The 17,271-nt window shown below is 45.7% G+C and overlaps 1 protein-coding gene across 1 annotated transcript in view; it reads left to right on the top strand.

Moving 5' to 3' along the window:
• The window catches only part of LOC144781776 (uncharacterized), a 660,484-nt gene extending 643,860 nt beyond the window's left edge, over positions 1 to 16,624 (top strand). Inside the window, exons 13-14 of the mRNA XM_078660772.1 lie at positions 15,284 to 15,440; positions 15,907 to 16,624. Coding sequence (XP_078516898.1) covers positions 15,284 to 15,440; positions 15,907 to 15,966 — 217 coding nt within the window. The 3' untranslated portion in view covers positions 15,967 to 16,624. The remainder of the gene's footprint in view (positions 1 to 15,283; positions 15,441 to 15,906) is intronic.
• The last annotated feature ends 647 nt before the right edge of the window (positions 16,625 to 17,271 follow it).

The following is a 17,271-nucleotide window of genomic DNA, read 5'->3' on the forward strand; positions in this document are numbered from 1 at the left end:
CATTTTCAGTTCACTGTGCTCCCCTTTGGCCTTACCAGCGCCCCTCAAGTGTTCACGAAAGTGATGGCGGTGGTCGCAGCTCATCTGCACAGATTAGGGGTTTCAGTCTTCCCCTATCTCGACAACTGGTTGTTGAAGGCCGGTTCGCCCCAGTCAGTTGTCTCCCACCTCCAGACGATGTCCGACCTCCTGCATTTGCTGGGGTTCTCCATCAACGTGCCGAAGTCGCATCTGATTCCCTTGCAGAAGCTCCTTTCCATCGGAGCGGTTCTGGACTCCGCGCGGTTTCGGGTTTATCCTCCCGAACAGCGAGTCCGGGACATTCCGGCTATTATTCTGATCTTTCAGCCTCTGTCCCGGGTTTCGGTCAGGATGACCCTTCGGCTGCTGGGCTTGATGGCCTCCTGCATCCTGCTTGTGGATCATGCCAGCTGGCCGATCTCATCCAGGTCTCGGAGGACACTGCACAGCAATTGCAGTGGTGGCTCACGAATCGTGATTGGGTCAGTGGCAGATCCCTCTCCCTTCCCCAACTGGAGCATACAGTTGTGACGGACGTGTCCCTTCTGGGATGGGGCGGCCACATGGGAGAGGCGGAGATCAGAGGCCTCTGGTCTCCAGCGGAGTCCCGGCTCCACATCAACCTGTTGGAGCTTCGGGCTATCCGACTGGCACTGAAAGCATTCCTTCCCTCTGTCCGGGGAAGTGTAGTGCAGGTGTTCACGGACAACACCACCGCCATGTGGTACTGCAACAAACCGGGCGGGTGGGGTCGTGGACCCTATGCCAAGAGGCTCTGCGTCTCTGGGCTTGGCTGGAATATCAGGGCATGTCCCTGATGGTTCAACACCTGGCAGGTTCTCTGAACGCCAGGGCGGACAAACTCAGCCGTCGGTGCATGTTGGATCACGAATGGCGTCTGAACTCTGATGTGACGCAAGGTCTCTTTCAGCAGTGTGTAGAGCCTTGGTTAGATCTGTTCGCCACTGAAGAGAACGCGCAATGTCATCAGTTCTGCTTGTTTGAATTTCCAATGCGGCACTTGCTCTGCGACGTTTTCGTCGCAAGTGGTTGCGGTCTGTTGTACGCCTTTCCGCTTATACCACTTCTGCCCAAAGTACAGAAGAAGATCAGGCGCGCCCGGGCCCAAGTCATCCTTGTGGCTCCGGACTCGGCTCGAAGAGTATGGTATCCCGAGCTACTCGGTATCAGCATCGATCCCCCTATCCATCTGCCTCTTCGGGAGAATCTTCTGTCGCCGGAGACGGTCCTCCACCCGAACCGGTTCAGTCTCTACCTCCGGCGGCAGTTGACATCTTTTGACCTGCCTCCCGAAGTCTGTAATGTTATTCTGGCAGCCAGGCGTCCCTCCACAAAAACTGTATATGCCTGTAGGTGGAATAAGTTTGTGGCATGGTGCACAGCAAAGGCTGTGGATCCCCCTTTCTGCCACTCTCTCTGAGGTCCTTCTTTTTTTTCTCTCTTTGGCCCAGCAGGGCTCTGCTCTGGGCACTATCAAGGGCTATCTCTCTACCATTTCCGCCTTTCTAAGGCTCCCAGATCAGCCTTCTCTTTTCAAGTCCCCTGTTGTAAATAGATTCTTGAAAGGCATCACGTACATGTTTCCTCCTGTTCCTTTCGTGATGCCTCTGTGGAACTTGAATCTAATTCTTACCTTTCTGATGTGCGCTCCCTTTGAGCTGCTTCATAATTGCCCTGTTCGTCTTCTGACTCAAAAGACTGCTTTCCTGGTTGCCATCACCTCTGCCAGAAGAGTGAGTGAGCTCCAGGCTCTTTCCTCTAAACCTCCTTTCTCTCTGTCCATCCAGACAAAGTTGTTCTGAGGACTCGTCCTTCATTTCTGCCAAAGGTTGTCACCGCCTTTCACATCGGGCACACCATTACTTTGCCCACCTCCTTACTGCCTCCGCATCCCTCTAAAGAGGAAGAGAGGTTCCACCGTCTGGACCCAAAACGTGCGCTCTCTTTCTACCTGAGGCGCACACAGCAATTCCGGGTGGATGACCAGTTCTTTGTTGGCTACATGGGCGCCAAGAAAGGTCGGGCTGTGCACAAACGGACCATCTCTCAGTGGATCGTTCTGTGCATAAAGGTTTGCTACTCCTTGGCTAAAAAGGAGCCTCCAGTGGGGTTGCGCGCCCATTCTACCAGGGTGACGGCGGCCACTACTGCGCTGGGACGCAGCGTTCCCTTGCAGGACATTTGTCAGGCAGCTACGTGGGCCTCGCTGCACACGTTTACCAAGCACTACTGCCTGGAAAACCAAGCCAGGAGAGATTGCTTCTTTGGCCGTTCTGTTCTCCAGGACTTTCTGGTGTGATCTTGGTTCGCAGGCCCACCACCAGGGTTGGTATTGCTGGGGTATCTATTCTAAGGTAAGGAATCTAATACTAACCTGTTTCTTTCAGATGCACAAGTTACTTACCTTCGGTAACGATATATCTGTAAAAAACATTAGTAGTTATAGATTCCTTACCGCCCCACCCATCCTCCCCCTTCTGAGAACTGATTTCTAGGGTTAAGGTCATCCCTTTCAGGGCCCTAGTATCATGGCACCAGCATGTCTCTGCGTTCCTGGCACGGAAAGTCGTGTACAGAACTGACATCAGCACGTGTAGGTGCGTCTGCGCCTACCGACGCGCAGGGGTACTGCTGACGAAAAAACTTTACGGATCCAGTCTGAAGCCGGGAGGTAATTCTAAGGTAAGGAATCTATCACTACTAATGTTTCTTACAGATATATCGTTACCGAAGGTAAGTAACTTCTGTGTATGTATATATATATATATATATATATATATATATTCACTGAAAAAACCATAGGTTTCAGGCCTTATATAGTTAGGAATTAGCTTTTAAAAACCATTGAAATTCACTGAAAAAACCATAGGTTTCAGGCCTTATATAGTTAGGAATTCGCTTTTAAAAAACCTTTGAAATTCACTCAAAAAACTATAAGGTTTTAGTGGTGTTATAGTTAGCTGGACATTTTACTCATACAAAACCATTGAAATTGCTCCTATATAGTTAGTTGTACTAACTATATTTCGCGCACCCGCAATCCACTGCTGATGATGTCACATATTAGATCATTCATGACATGGTCAGTGACATCTCAAATGACATCACTGATGACATCATCCAGTGAATGTGGTTTGCTTCGTTATTTAAATATGCATTATATATATAGCAATTTGCATTGAAGAATAAGTGGATATATATAAATAAATACTTGGATGGAGGATTTAGTAGCAGTGTAATTGACTGTTTACTTGATCAATTTATAATGTCTCACTAAATATAGTGGATAGGGACTAAACTGTGTGAATATCTGTATCACTTTGTCAGTTGTTGTGTAAACTGATTCTACAGTTGGTTACTAGCTATGTGAAAGTCTATATTAGTTATTGATTAGTTAACTGAGTATTTGTATGGGAGTGTGAAAGTGTGTGTGGTTCGGTGGGGGGTGTGTGACTGTCCAAAGATGTGTGAATAGTTGATTCAGTAGATATATGAAGTTAAAACTACATGTTCTAACAGTTGTTTGGGTGAGTGAATATCTTTATGGGTGTGGTGATGAGCAAATATATTTCTCAATGGTACAGGTCCAACAAACTAGAAAAATAAAAGGCAGTGTATGTGTCAGTTGTTGTATATAAATAAGTATACATAAGACACAATGATTGTGTGAGTGACTGTATGGATAACTGTATACTTGTAATAATGATTTTATAATTCACTAAGTATGACTTACTATCTAAATGAATAGAAGAAGTGGTGTTTGTATAAGTGTTTTGCTAAGTAAATATGTAAGTATGATCCATTGTTTGCATAAGTGAGTAGGATGACTTCATATGTGAATAGGATGCGTGCTGTTGTTTAATGTCGATATAGATGTATAAGTATTTTTTATGGTGTTCTATTGTTCATTGACAGCATGTATGAGTGAATCCATAGGTAAGTGATTAGATGTGTGTATACATCTATGAATCACTGAGTGGATTTTTAGATACTTGTATTGCTGTGACAATGGATTTAAATGATACTCTGTATTTTACAAAGAGAGATGAAAAATTGTAATAGTGTATGAAAAGGTGTATGTGATTGTCACATGGATGATGTCATCAGTGATGTCATCAGTGATGTAATTTGAGATGTCATCAGTGATGTCACTGACCATGTCATGAATGATCTAATATGTGACATCATCAGCAGTGGATTGCGGGTGCGCGAAATATAGTTAGTACAACTAACTATATAGGAGCAATTTCAATGGTTTTGTATGAGTAAAATGTCCAGCTAACTATAACACCACTAAAACCTTATAGTTTTTTGAGTGAATTTCAAAGGTTTTTTAAAAGCTAATTCCTAACTATATAAGGCCTGAAACCTATGTTTTTTTCAGTGAATTTGCAAGGTTTTTTAAATGCTAATTCCTAACTATATAAGGCCTGAAACCTATGGTTTTTTCAGTGAATTTCAAAGGTTTTTTAAATGCTAATTCCTAACTATATAAGGCCTGAAACCTATGGTTTTTCCAGTGAATTTGCAAGGTTTTTTTAAATGCTAATTCCTAACTATATAAGGCCTGAAACCTATGGTTTTTTCAGTGAATTTCAAAGGTTTTTTTAAATGCTAATTCCTAACTATATAAGGCCTGAAACCTATGTTTTTTTCAGTGAATTTGCAAGGTTTTTTAAATGCTAATTCCTAACTATATAAGGCCTGAAACCTATGGTTTTTTCATTGAATTCGCAAGGTTTTTTAAATGCTAATTCTATTAGCGGATAACGTTTTTATATATTAAAACGTTTTTTAAATCTCAAATGCCTGCTTTGCTAACAGAGTTTTTAGGCACAGGCTCTTTTGTCTCTGGTGGCCATCTTGGGAGACTGCATATCAGAATTTTTTTAATGAAATATAAGAGGATTTGAGAAGTCACTCAAAATGTGCCCTAATTTTTCTTTCTTCAGCACTAATCATAATTTCTATGGCAAAATGAACCCCCTCATTTTGTTCCTTTGCAAATTAAATGTTTTAAGTGTTAACACTTTATTCCAATCAAGATTACTTCAGGTGTGCCATACTTTTGTCATAAGTAAGACTGTTAGCGCTCTAGTTGTTCTTTAGAACAGTCTGGGACATTCTGTCATTGGGCTATAGTTGGGCTACATCTGGCTGATATTTAGGCAACATTTGTTTTTTTTTGTCTCTGGTGGCCATCTTTGGGCTACATTGGGCTACATTTGGGCTCTAACATATATATAGCCCAATATAGCCCAATATATATTTTTTCAAAGTTAATTTTTGTAAAAACCACTGGAGCACATATCTTGAGACATAGCAAAGGCACATCGGGCTACCAGTCCCTACAATTTTGCCAAGTTTGGTGGAAAACCATTCAGCCGTTCGTGCTAAAAGTGAGTCCAACCGCCCTATGGAAATTAACATGGGGAAAACACTTTTTGGGACCCCCCCTTTTATCTCGGTCCCCGCTTGACGAATCCCCCCCCAAACTTTCAGGGAAGGACTGGAGCGCCGCAAGGCAAAGTTAAGGAAAATTTCAGGAAGATTCCTCAACCGGCGCCAAAGTTATTCCCAATAGAATGTTGCGATTTCCCTATGGAAAACAATCCTAACTATATATACCTACTGGCCTAATTTTTCTTTCTTCAGCACTAATCATAATTTCTATGGCAAAATGAACCCCCTCATTTTGTTCCTTTGCAAATTAAATGTTTTAAGTGTTAACACTTTATTCCAATCAAGATGACTTCAGGTGTGCCATACTTTTGTCATAAGTAAGACTGTTAGCGCTCTAGTTGTTCTTTAGAACACTCTGGAACATTCTGTCATTGGGCTATAGTTGGGCTGCATCTGGCTGATATTTGGGCTACATTTGTTTTTTTGTCTCTGGTGGCGATCTTTGGGCTACATTGGGCTACATTTGGGCTCAAACATATATATAGCCCAATGTAGCCCAATATATATTTTTTCAAAGTTAATTTTTGTAAAAACCACTGGAGCACATATCTTGAGACATAGCAAAGGCACATCGGGCTACCAGTCCCTACAATTTTGCCAAGTTTGGTGGAAAACCATTCAGCCGTTCGGGCTAAAAGTGAGTCCAACCGCCCTATGGAAATTAACATGGGGAAAACACGTTTTGGGACCCCCCCTTTTATCTCAGCCCCCGCTTGACGAATCCCCCCCAAACTTTCAGGGAAGGACCGGAGCGCTGCGAGGCAAAGTTAAGGAAAATTTCAGGACGATTCCTCAACCGGCGCCAAAGTTATTCCCAATAGAATGTTGCGATTTCCCTATGGAAAACAATCCTAACTATCAATACCTACTGGCTATCGCCAGTAGGTAATATATATATATATATATATATATCTCAACACACACACACACACACACACACTCACTCTCACACTCACGGGTGCGTGTTTTGATGCAGAACAAAGTGAAGAGCTGACATGGTACACATCACTGTGTGCCATGCCTCCAACCCACTGCCCTGGCATAAGTGTGAGAAAGTACCCTCTTTCTTGCATGGTATGCCCCCACTTTTTGCTGATGTGCTTTGACTGAGTGTGCCCAGGGCTCCTTCCAATCAGGTACCCTAGGGCCTGTGTTACTTCCATAAAACTGCATTGAAGCCTAACCTCTGCCAACTCCACCCCTAAGGTTGGGGAGGCGAGGTGAAGCACAACCTCGAGTCCCCACCATCTTGAGGATGGGGGGACCCAGCCACCCAGGGACAGGCTCCTGCCCCCCCTCCCACTGAAGAGTGGCAGAATAGGGGGTGTACCCACCCCAGGGAAGGGACCCATTGGTCCCTGACCTTTACCTACCTGTAAGACCCCTAAATTTAGTATTTAGGGGCACCCTGAGCCTTCTCTCTTCAGATCCAGAAACCACAAGAAAAGTACGAGAAGCCGTGCAGAGCTAATAAGAGGACGACGCCCACTGACTTGGCCCAACCCCACAGACCTGTCTCCCCTCGAACCTGCTCCTGTAAAACCCCAGCGTGACCAGCGGACAGCACCCTCAAAAACCCCATAGGACCTGCCTGCATTCACTTTCCAAGCTGTTACTACCGTGAACACCGGACGTGCAGCTTCTGGTGCCAGCCAGAAACCGCAAATCCAGTACACTCTGCTCCCGCTGAGCCCGGCCCGTGTTTGAGTGAACAAACACCACGAGGAGGTCCCCCCGGCGACCTTGACCCGAGATCCGGCTACCCCTGCAGCCTCAATCCAGAGGACCCCCCCCCTAACGCGACTAGAGCGGGTAAGAAAACCGACGTTCCAAGGCACCCCTGCACCCGACGCCCCATGGCCTTGTGTGCCCAACCCCGCGGTGCCTAACCAACCCTCTACATCCCTACTTACCCCTCAAAGTGTTGGTCACTCCAGGAAGATCCTCGTCCCGAGCCTGTAGTGTGTCCTTGTCCCGGGGAATCTCCATTGAAATCAACAGGGCACCCAACCTCAAAACAGCACCCTGCACCCGGCTGCCCTAGCGCCGCTGAGGGTTCCCCTTCTGTGCTAACTTGGTCCCCAACGTGCCCTTAGCTTAACCCTAGGCGCTTTGCTCCCACAACCCTGTGGCTTGCTTGCCAGCCGCCACCAACCGGAGCCCCCCCTGTCCTCCGTAGGATAACATTGGGTCTCAACACTCTGCACCCGGCCGCCCCAGTGCCACTGAGGGTGCAACAACAGTGCATCACTGACCCTGGAAGACCCCCGAGTCTAACTCCAGAACCTTAACTAAAAAAACAAGCATTTGCAATGCAATAGGTCTCGCATTAGGAAAGTTTGAGCTATTGGTCTTGTAAATGGCAATTTTTTTATTTATGTGTTGGTTTTGAAAATAGCTAAATTAATAGCTTTGTCATTTACAATGCCAACAGTTATAACTTTCGCAAATGTGACACCTATAGCATTTGTAATGCAACATGTTTTGTATTTACGTGACTTAGATGTATTGATATTACAAGTAACAATGGCTTTTAATTTTTTTAAATAATTAATACTTAAATAAAAGTGATTGTAATTTATAATGGCAATAGCTTAAACTTTTGTTAATAACTTTTGTGAAGATTATGTTCAGTGTATTTTATTGTGACGAAAATCCAAGAACAGAAGTGAAATATTAACATCTTTTTGTGACATTTGTAATAAAGCTTGAAACATTGAGAGAACATATTTGAACCAGTTGTTGTTGAATGGTTGCACAGATTGCTGCTGTGATAGCGCGGGGTGATGTTGTGGTGGCGAGGAGTGATGCTGTGGCGTTCACTGATGCTGTGGTAGCGCATAGTGATGTTGTGGTGCCCCTGAGTGATGCTGTGGAGGCCCTGATTGATGGTGTGGAGACAGTGAGTGATGGTGTGGAGGGCCCGAGTGATGCTGTGGAGGCCGTGAGTGATGCTGTGGAGGCCGTGAGTGATGCTGTGGTGGTGCTGAGTGATGCTGTAGCGGTGCTGAGTGATGCTGTAGCGGTGCTGAGTGATGCTGTAGCGGTGCTGAGTGATGCTGTGGTGGTGCTGAGTGATGCTGTGGTGGTGCTGAGTGATGCTGTGGTGGTGCTGAGTGATGCTGTGGTGGTGCTGAGTAATGCTGTGGTGGTGCTGAGTGATGCTGTGGTGGTGCTGTGGTGGTGCTAAGTGGTGCTGAGTGGTGCTGAGTGGTGCTGTGGTGGTGCTGAGTGATAATATGGTGGTGCTGAGTGATAATGTGGTGGTGCTGAGTGATAATGTGGTGGTGCTGAGTGATAATGTGGTGGTGCTGAGTGATGCTGTGGTGGCGCTGAGTGATGCTGTGGTGGCGCTGAGTGATGCTGTTGTGGCGCTGAGTGATGCTGTTGTGGCGCTGAGTGATGCTGTGGTGGCGCTGAGTGGTGCTGTGGTGGCGCTGAGTGGTGCTGTGGTGGTGCTGAGTGGTGCTGTGGTGGTGCTGAGTGATGCTGTGGTGGTGCTGTGGTGGTGCTGAGTGGTGCTGTGGTGGTGCTGAGTGGTGCTGTGGTGGTGCTGAGTGATAATGTGGTGGTGCTGAGTGATAATGTGGTGGTGCGGAGTGATAATGTGGTGGTGCTGAGTGATAATGTGGTGGTGCTGAGTGGTGCTGTGGTGGTGCTGAGTGATGCTGTGGTGGCGCTGAGTGATGCTGTGGCGGCGCTGAGTGATGCTGTGGTGGTGCTGAGTGGTGCTGTGGTGGTGCTGTGGTGGTGCTGAGTGGTGCTGTGGTGGTGCTGAGTGGTGCTGTGGTGGTGCTGAGTGATGCTGTGGTGGTGCTGAGTGGTGCTGTGGTGGTGCTGAGTGGTGCTGTGGTGGTGCTGAGTGGTGCTGTGGTGGTGCTGAGTGATAATGTGGTGGTGCTGAGTGATAATGTGGTGGCGCTGAGTGATGCTGGGGTAGCGCTGGGTGATGCTGTGGTGGTGCTGAGTGATAATGTGGTGGTGCTGAGTGATCCTGGGGTAACGCTGAGTGATGATGTGGTGATGCACCGCAGCTCCAACTGAGGGTGCTAAATGAACATAGCATGACAATCTATTCACTCATCACGAAGGAATATCACACACCACCCTTGCACACCTCTGTTTAGCTTATAACATAGCACAGTGTGATAGGCTCCTGCTGCTGGGATATACTTGCATTCACAGGTTGCACACCAAACGAGATGACTTGTACCTTAATCCTATAAAGGTCGATACAAGGAGTACGACTGCGTTGGGGAATAATAACTCTTGCTATGCAATCAGATATGTAATTTTTTTAATGCAGCATGACTTTTGGGATCACCACAGTGCTATAAACAAGTGGTCGGAGCTGTGAAGCTAGAGACATGTAGTGCCTTGGTTGGTACAAATTCTGCTGTTAAGAGCGTTGCTTGTAATTGAAAGCCTTGGCCTGTAGAATAACAACCAGAGCTATAATGGATGACGGACAACACTTACAACATGGCTAAACACTGAACAAGCTGTTCGTTCTTGTCCCGTAGGCAAGACCTTTAGCCTTGATATGCCTACCTGAACAGATTATTTCAAAATACAAAATTATGCAGTACTGGGTCACAAGATTTACCAAACAATAAGCTATTTTCCCTCCACATTAGATGGCTGCCCCGGGGAGTGAAAGATCAGGAGCAGCGTTGCGATAGCGCAGGCCAACACTGTGAGCTGCGTCGTCTTCGGGCACCCAACTGCTTCCGTAATACTCTAAGCACCCTTACTGTTGTGATGCGGGTGATGGGAGCAGATCCTAGGGTCATGGTGCTGATTGGCTGACGACAGTAGGGGGAGGCGAATAGAGAACAAATGGGAGGGGTGGGGGGGTGCACGCGCATTGTGAAATGGGGAGCAGGAGGTGAGCAAAAGCAAAAGAGAGGTTTTTTTTCTCAAAAGCTGCACAAAGCAGTAGAAGAATAAAACCGAAGTATAGTGAAGCAAACCTACCGGGGGATGGTGAAGCGGTGACACTGCAGTGCAGTACGGTGAAACGGCAGGGCAGAGCAGAGAGTTGGAGCGGAACACAGTGGCGGAGCAGGCTCGGGACGTGGAAGGTGAAGCAGAATCTTCCAGGGCGGCGCAGGATGAGGTAGATGCAGACGTGGGAGCTGGCAGACCGGCACTAAGGAGGCCAGGGAAACCAGTAAACCAATGTGTGATCCAGAGAAAAGCGGCAAGTGAAAAGAGGCAAAACTTGTAAAACCTGGAACATTGGAAATAGTAGAGAGCTGGGCAAAGCTTCAATTGTTTTTTTTACTAAAAGGTGGGGGTTGAATGTTGTTGGTTGCGGGGAAGCAAAGTGCTGAAAGCATTGGCGGCCCCTTTGAAGTGAAGCTCACGGCCTCGCGGCCGTGAAAGTGAAAGCGGGATGTAATTAGGGGGGAGGAGAAGTGAGGCCGAGCGCACGCTGGGGAAGCAACAGATGCCTGTGGGAGGGAGGCTGATGGCTTTGATGTGGACGCGCTTTCCGCACGAATGCACCACACGAACTGTCCGAAATCCGCAATGGTTTCAGACCTTGGTTTGCCCACTATACTCTCGTCTATTTATCCCTTGCGGGATATAGTAGACGAGACTTGAAAACCGATTACTTACCTCAAAACCGATAACTAATTTTTCCTTATAGGATAACAATGACAATTTTTCTCCCAAAAAGTTTCCAAGTGTCTACTTTTGAAAATTACAAATATTCCTTAAAAATCAGCCGAATAACCAAAACACATTTCCTCAACTGTTTTCAGGAAATGTCCCAATGCTGAATCCAGGATCCAGCACGGAGTAAGAAAAAGTATTGATAACCTAACTTACCTGCTAAGTGAATTTCCTCCCATAGGATAACATTGGTGATTCTATGTGAAAAAGTTTCTAAGTGTTAACTTTTGAAATGCAATAATATTCCTTAAAAATCGTACCTTTAACCAAAACGTATTTACTCACCTGTTTTCAGTTAATATCCCAGGGCTGAATCTAGGATCCAGTCCTGAGTTAGCAAAAGTAATCTGAAAAGTGATTAACTGCATTTTACTTTAAAAGCCCATTCAATTGAATGTACTATACCTGCAATGTGTTGCAAACGGCTTTCTTAAAACTGTAACCAAACCAGTACAAGTTACACTGCTATTCTGAACTGTGTTCATACAAGTAATTTACTACTGAAAAGTATTTTTATGCTTACCTGTACCAGGCTTGCTTGGTTCTAGAAATAAAACAGTATATTTTGTTATACAAAACAATTGTCCTAGAGTTCAGTTCTTGAGTGTGTGTCAATTTGCTGACTGTGTCCATCAAATGCTTTACACTGTTCTCTGATACTGCCTTACTGCTCGACCAAGCTACCACTTTAGAGAGTAAGGTTCTATCTTAACTTTAGCCTCTGCCAAACCTCTGGGGACCCTTGGACTCTATACACACTGTACATCACTTTGGTGCAGTATATATAGAGCCAGTTTCTTACAATAAGTCAGCCACCCTTCTAGTTGGGTGCACTATACCAGTCGTGAGGGTGCAGGTGCATGAGTCCTGTACCCCTAAAGTGTGTAGACCAATTCTTAGACATTGTAAGTGCAGTAATGCCATTAAGAGTATATGGTGCTGGGAGTTTGTCAGTGCAAACTCCACAGCACCAAAATGGCTTTACTGAAAACTGGGAAGTTTGGTATCACATGTGGTTGCTATTCCCGCTATTTTCTGGTCCCCAAGAAGGACGGAGGCCCTCCTCCTATTCTCAGTCTCAGAGCCCTCAATCACTTCCTCAAAAAAGGGAAGTTCAAGATCTCACTCTTGCTCAGGTACTGTCTGTCCTGGACTCAGTAGACTGGATGGTAGCGTTGGACTTGCAGGACACCTATTTCCATATCCCCATCCTGCCTGCCCATTGCCCCTACCTGCGGTTTATGGTGGGCCACGAGCACTTTCAGTTTACGGTGCACCACTTTGGACTCACTAGTGCTCCTTGGGTGTTCATCAAAATGGTAATGGTAACAGCTCATCTGCGCAGATCAAGGTTTCCAGTCTTCCTGTGTCTCGACGACTGGTTGTTAAAAGCGGGCCCGCCCAAGCAGTCGTTTCCCACCTCCAGACTACAGTGAACCTCCTGCATTCGCTGGGATTCTTGATAAACGTGCTGAAGTCACACCTGACTCCCTCTCAGACACTCCCTTTCAGACACTCCCTTTCATCCGAGCCGTTCTGGACACTGTGCAGTTTCTGGCATATCCCCCAGAGCAGGGAGTCTAGTATATTCAGGCTCTGATACGGATGTTTCAGCCTCTATCCTGGATTTCAGTGAGAATAACTCTGAGGCTGCTGGGCCTCATGGCCTCGTGCATACTGTTGGTGAATTATGCAGGCTCTGCAGTGGGACCTGAAGTTCTAATGGGTGCAGCATCAGGGAACCAACCTTGTCCAGATTTCGGAGGGAACTGCAAAAGATCTGCAGTGGTGGTTGACAAACCGCGATTGGGTCAGAGGCAGACCCTCTCCCTTCCCCAACTGGATCTTACAGCAGTGATACATTTGTCACTTCTGGGATGGGGTGGCCGTTTTGGAGAGGTGGAGATAAGAGGACTCTGATCTCGGACGGAAACTGGGCTCCACATGAACTTGTTGAAGCTCTGGGCGATCCGATGGCACTGAAAGCATTCTTACCATCAACAAAGGGAATGCTGGTTCAGGCGTTCACAGACACCGCCATGTGGAACTGCAACAAACAAAGTGGGGTGGGATTTTCGGCCCTCTGTCAGGAGGCCCTGCATCTTTGGGCTTGGCTGGACCATCTTTCCGTATGAGGAAGTGCTCTGCACTAGGGCTTCTTTTTTGCCTAAAGTTGTGACCCCTTTCCACCTAAGGCAATCTGTCACCTTGCCCACTTTCTGTGCTCCTCCACATCCTTCTACGGAAGATGATTGTCTCCACCGTCTGGACCCGATAAGAGCGTTATCGTTCTACCTTGACCTCACTAAAGAGTTCCGGGTGGACGACCAACTCTTTGTAGGGTATTCTGGAGCAAAGAAGGGATGTGCTGTACAAAAGAGGATCATCTCACAATGGGTTATCTTCTGCATTAAGATTTGTTACGCTCTGGCAAAGAAACATCCTCCTTAAGGCCTCGGAGCTCATTCTACCGGGGCTAAGGGAGCCCCACAGCTCTTCAGCATGGTGTCCTGGTTTTTGATTCTGCCAGGCAGCTATGAGGGCATCCCTGCACACGTATGCCAAGCATTATTGCCTGGACAATCCGGTCCGTGGGGAGGGCCTCTTTGGCAGTTCAGTCCTACAGGACTTTCTGGTTTAAACGTTTCCACAGCCCCTCCTCCAGGAAAGGTATTGCTTGGGTATCTATTTACAGGTAAGACATCTGTGGCTATATGTCTCTATCAGATGGAGAAATTACCTACCTTTAACACCTTATCTAGTAGAGGCATGATCTAGCTGCAGATTCCCACCAACCCACCCATCCTCCCCGCACTGCGGATCAGTTCTTTATGTCAGGGCTGTTCCCTCTCAGGGCCTTAATTGTTTAAACACACCACTGTCAGTTAACTTCATGGCTCCACACCCTTCTGGCATGGAAAGCTGCGAAAAGTACTGACATCAGCACCGATGTGGTGTCTATATAGACAACGCAGAAGTCATGACGACAAACTCGACGCGATACGACGTCACGCAAAGTTGATCGACACCACCTACCCTTGCGCAGGGGTACTGCTAAAAAAAAATCTCTGAAACCAGCCTGACTCCTGGAAGTTCACATGTAAGGAATCTGCAGCTAGATCATGTCTCTGCCAGATAAGGCGTTACCAAAGGTAAATAACTTGTCCACCTCAACCATATACTTAATAAGTTTCAAGCAATTGTACAAGAGAAGTTCCTAATATTATTCAACCCCATAGGGATGCTAAGGACCCAATCCAAGGTTGCCTACAAAGAACGATAGAATTGGATGGTCACCTTACATTTTTCCAGAAACATTCTTCACCAGTCCTGGAATCTCTCCATATAGCTAATGCAAAATATGTTTTACTTTATTAATAAAACAAACTATTAGAAAGAGTGAATAGTTGTTTATGGCCTTACAAAAGTGTGTTTGAAGCACATAAAAAGCAGATGTGTCAAGAAGATTGAAGCCACTACAGTTGTTAATGCAGAGATTCTGCTCCTAAACAGAAGCATGACAGATGCCAAATAGTTTTATGAAAAGTCTGCCTTTATCTACTTACTGTCTGGTATAGAAAGTAGGTTATTGTGGGTCAGGTGGTATTGCAGAGTTTTAATTGAGGTGATTCGCTCTCCCACCTTGCTTATGGTATGCTGTTTGTTAGTATACTTAAAGCTGTGAAAATGTACCTTAAGCTATACAGCTTTGGTATTTTGTATAGATTCACATGGTATGGTACCTGCTCTCTTTCTCTGAGAGGGTGGCCATACAGAGATCTGGAGGATGACACCAAGACATGCTTAAGGTCTGTTAACTATTTGGCTGAAAATTGAAACACCTAATTAAAGTGCGTGAGTTGTTTTTTTTCTATGTAACTTCTAAGAATGGATCTATGAAACCTACTAATGCTGTGCTTAAGAGTAAGTAACCTTTTGCCAATTGTACTGAGCGATTGGCTTTGCCTTCGGTCTTGCTTGAGTACTGTCCAGATATGTAGCTTTCCAAACACACATTCTGAAACCGCTATGAAGATTACATTGTGTTTTGTGCCAGTCTTCCAGCAACTTTTAATTAATTTTCTTTGACTTGTAGAAGTGCAGATGAACCAGAGGAAAAGAAGGCCAAGACTGAGGAGATCACAGCCCAACCAGTGATCACCGCAGCAACTTCAACGGCTTTGATGGGGGGAGATGCGGGCACCACCGAAGTTGCAGCGTCTGCAACATATAATTACAACACCTGGTATCAGGTTAGTGTCTACCTATTACTCTTTTGGCTGTATGGGCTGCATGAGCAATATCTGTAGAATTTGGTGTTCTTTGTACTGTATTGGTGCGAGAAATGGAAATCATTGCATTTAGAAGTAGGCATTCCCTACTAGCACACAAGAAGGTTCTTTCTTTGGAAATTGAGATTCCAGTAATGGCTATGGTTCACAAATGAGGGCCCCATTAATGAGGTCTCCTTTTGGTGTTTCAAAATAAACATCCTCATGATAGTTACTAAGTAGATTTGGATAAGTAGAATGCATGAAGAATCAGTTGACTATAAAACTGGTGTGATTGACATGTACCACTGTTCACCAATTCGGCTGTGCCCTAGCTCCACCCAGTTGTAATCTAGTCGCTGCTATTGTATTTTCCACACATTAATTTGGTAGAATGCTGTCTATGCATAGCTTTTCTCTAATTTGTTGTTTTGTTTCAAATCTACAGAATTATGGTGCTTATAATTATCAGAATACATGGAACTATAACTACTACCCACAGAGCTGATTACAGCGGACAAGACACCTAGGCAAGACTTTGTGGAGGGCGGCTTTAAGTAACAACTGATTCTGTGAATAGATGTGGTTGCTGGGACAGAGCACCACTGTCCTTGTTATTGGGAGCCTGTTGAGTGAGGTGGCTGCAGGAGTGAAGAAGAGGATAACTGATCGGTTGAAGATTGTCCATCCGTCGAACACCTACAAATAAATCTCTGGACCCAAAAACTGTTGATTACAAAGGCGTGTAGATATTTATTGTCTGAACTTCTAAATAGAAAAGTTAAATGGACGCTTGTTGGCATGGACCAAATAAAACAAGTGCTGCTTGGATAGGGGGAATTCCAGCCACTTTTTCAAGGGGTTTTGAAGCTTTTTTCGAAACCAGCAGAGGGGATCCTCTTCATTAACACCCACCCTTCCTACATGCTTTATTCCTGTATATATAAAGATGTGATAAATCATACTTCCCTGTTATCTTTACAGCTAATTGAAGGATGTTCTGTTTAAAGAAAATATTGTTACATTTAAAGGGGTGACATAGCCGTTGATTCATTCTTTTTGTTTATTTTTGAAGCTACATTTTCAAGTATGTTAATTTTGTAAAACCATTTCTGTATATTTGCCCTCTGATATTGTAAATATTAAATATGGACGTAAAAATAGGCCATTTGACTTGTGATACGCTATTTGAGTAGAAGGGCACATCCTGCTTATGATCCCTCTAGGTTTGATTGCTATTTGAAATGTATTTAATGGATTTATTTATTATACCTTTTTTTAATCCAAAGCACTGTACATGGCCGTAAAGCTCATACAAACTACGAACTGAAAAAGACAGTACAAGGGGCGTGGCCAGGCAAAATGGCTGAGTGGACGTAAGCCACACACCGCTAAATTTACAGATAGAGGACTGTAACTCACATGATCAGGTCCCGCTGAGAGTCGTGGAGTAAAGGAACGCCGGGAGACTCCAGTTTCATGTGGCTGGAGCGGTAGAGGGAGGAATCCGCTGTGCGATTGAGACCGAGAAGCCGACCCAAGATGGTGCCGAGGTTCGTGGCCGCAGTAAAGTCAGAGGTGACCTGAATGAACGCAGTCCCGGCGAGATTCAAGAAACAGGCGGTGGAGTCAGGTGCCGCTTAGCCGACTAAGATTGAGAGCAAGGAGGAGCCCGTCGAGTCTCATTGATGCACTGACATTGCTCCCGGAGGCAGAAAGGCGCTGCCAGACCCGACGCGGCAGAGCAGGAGACTCCGGCAGCAGCAAAGCAACCCAAAGGTGAGAGGGGCTCAGTCAGTGAAAGCAGCCATGG

Source organism: Lissotriton helveticus, chromosome 9 (genome assembly GCF_964261635.1).
Source record: "Lissotriton helveticus chromosome 9, aLisHel1.1, whole genome shotgun sequence".
Taxonomy (NCBI): Eukaryota; Metazoa; Chordata; class Amphibia; order Caudata; family Salamandridae; genus Lissotriton; species Lissotriton helveticus.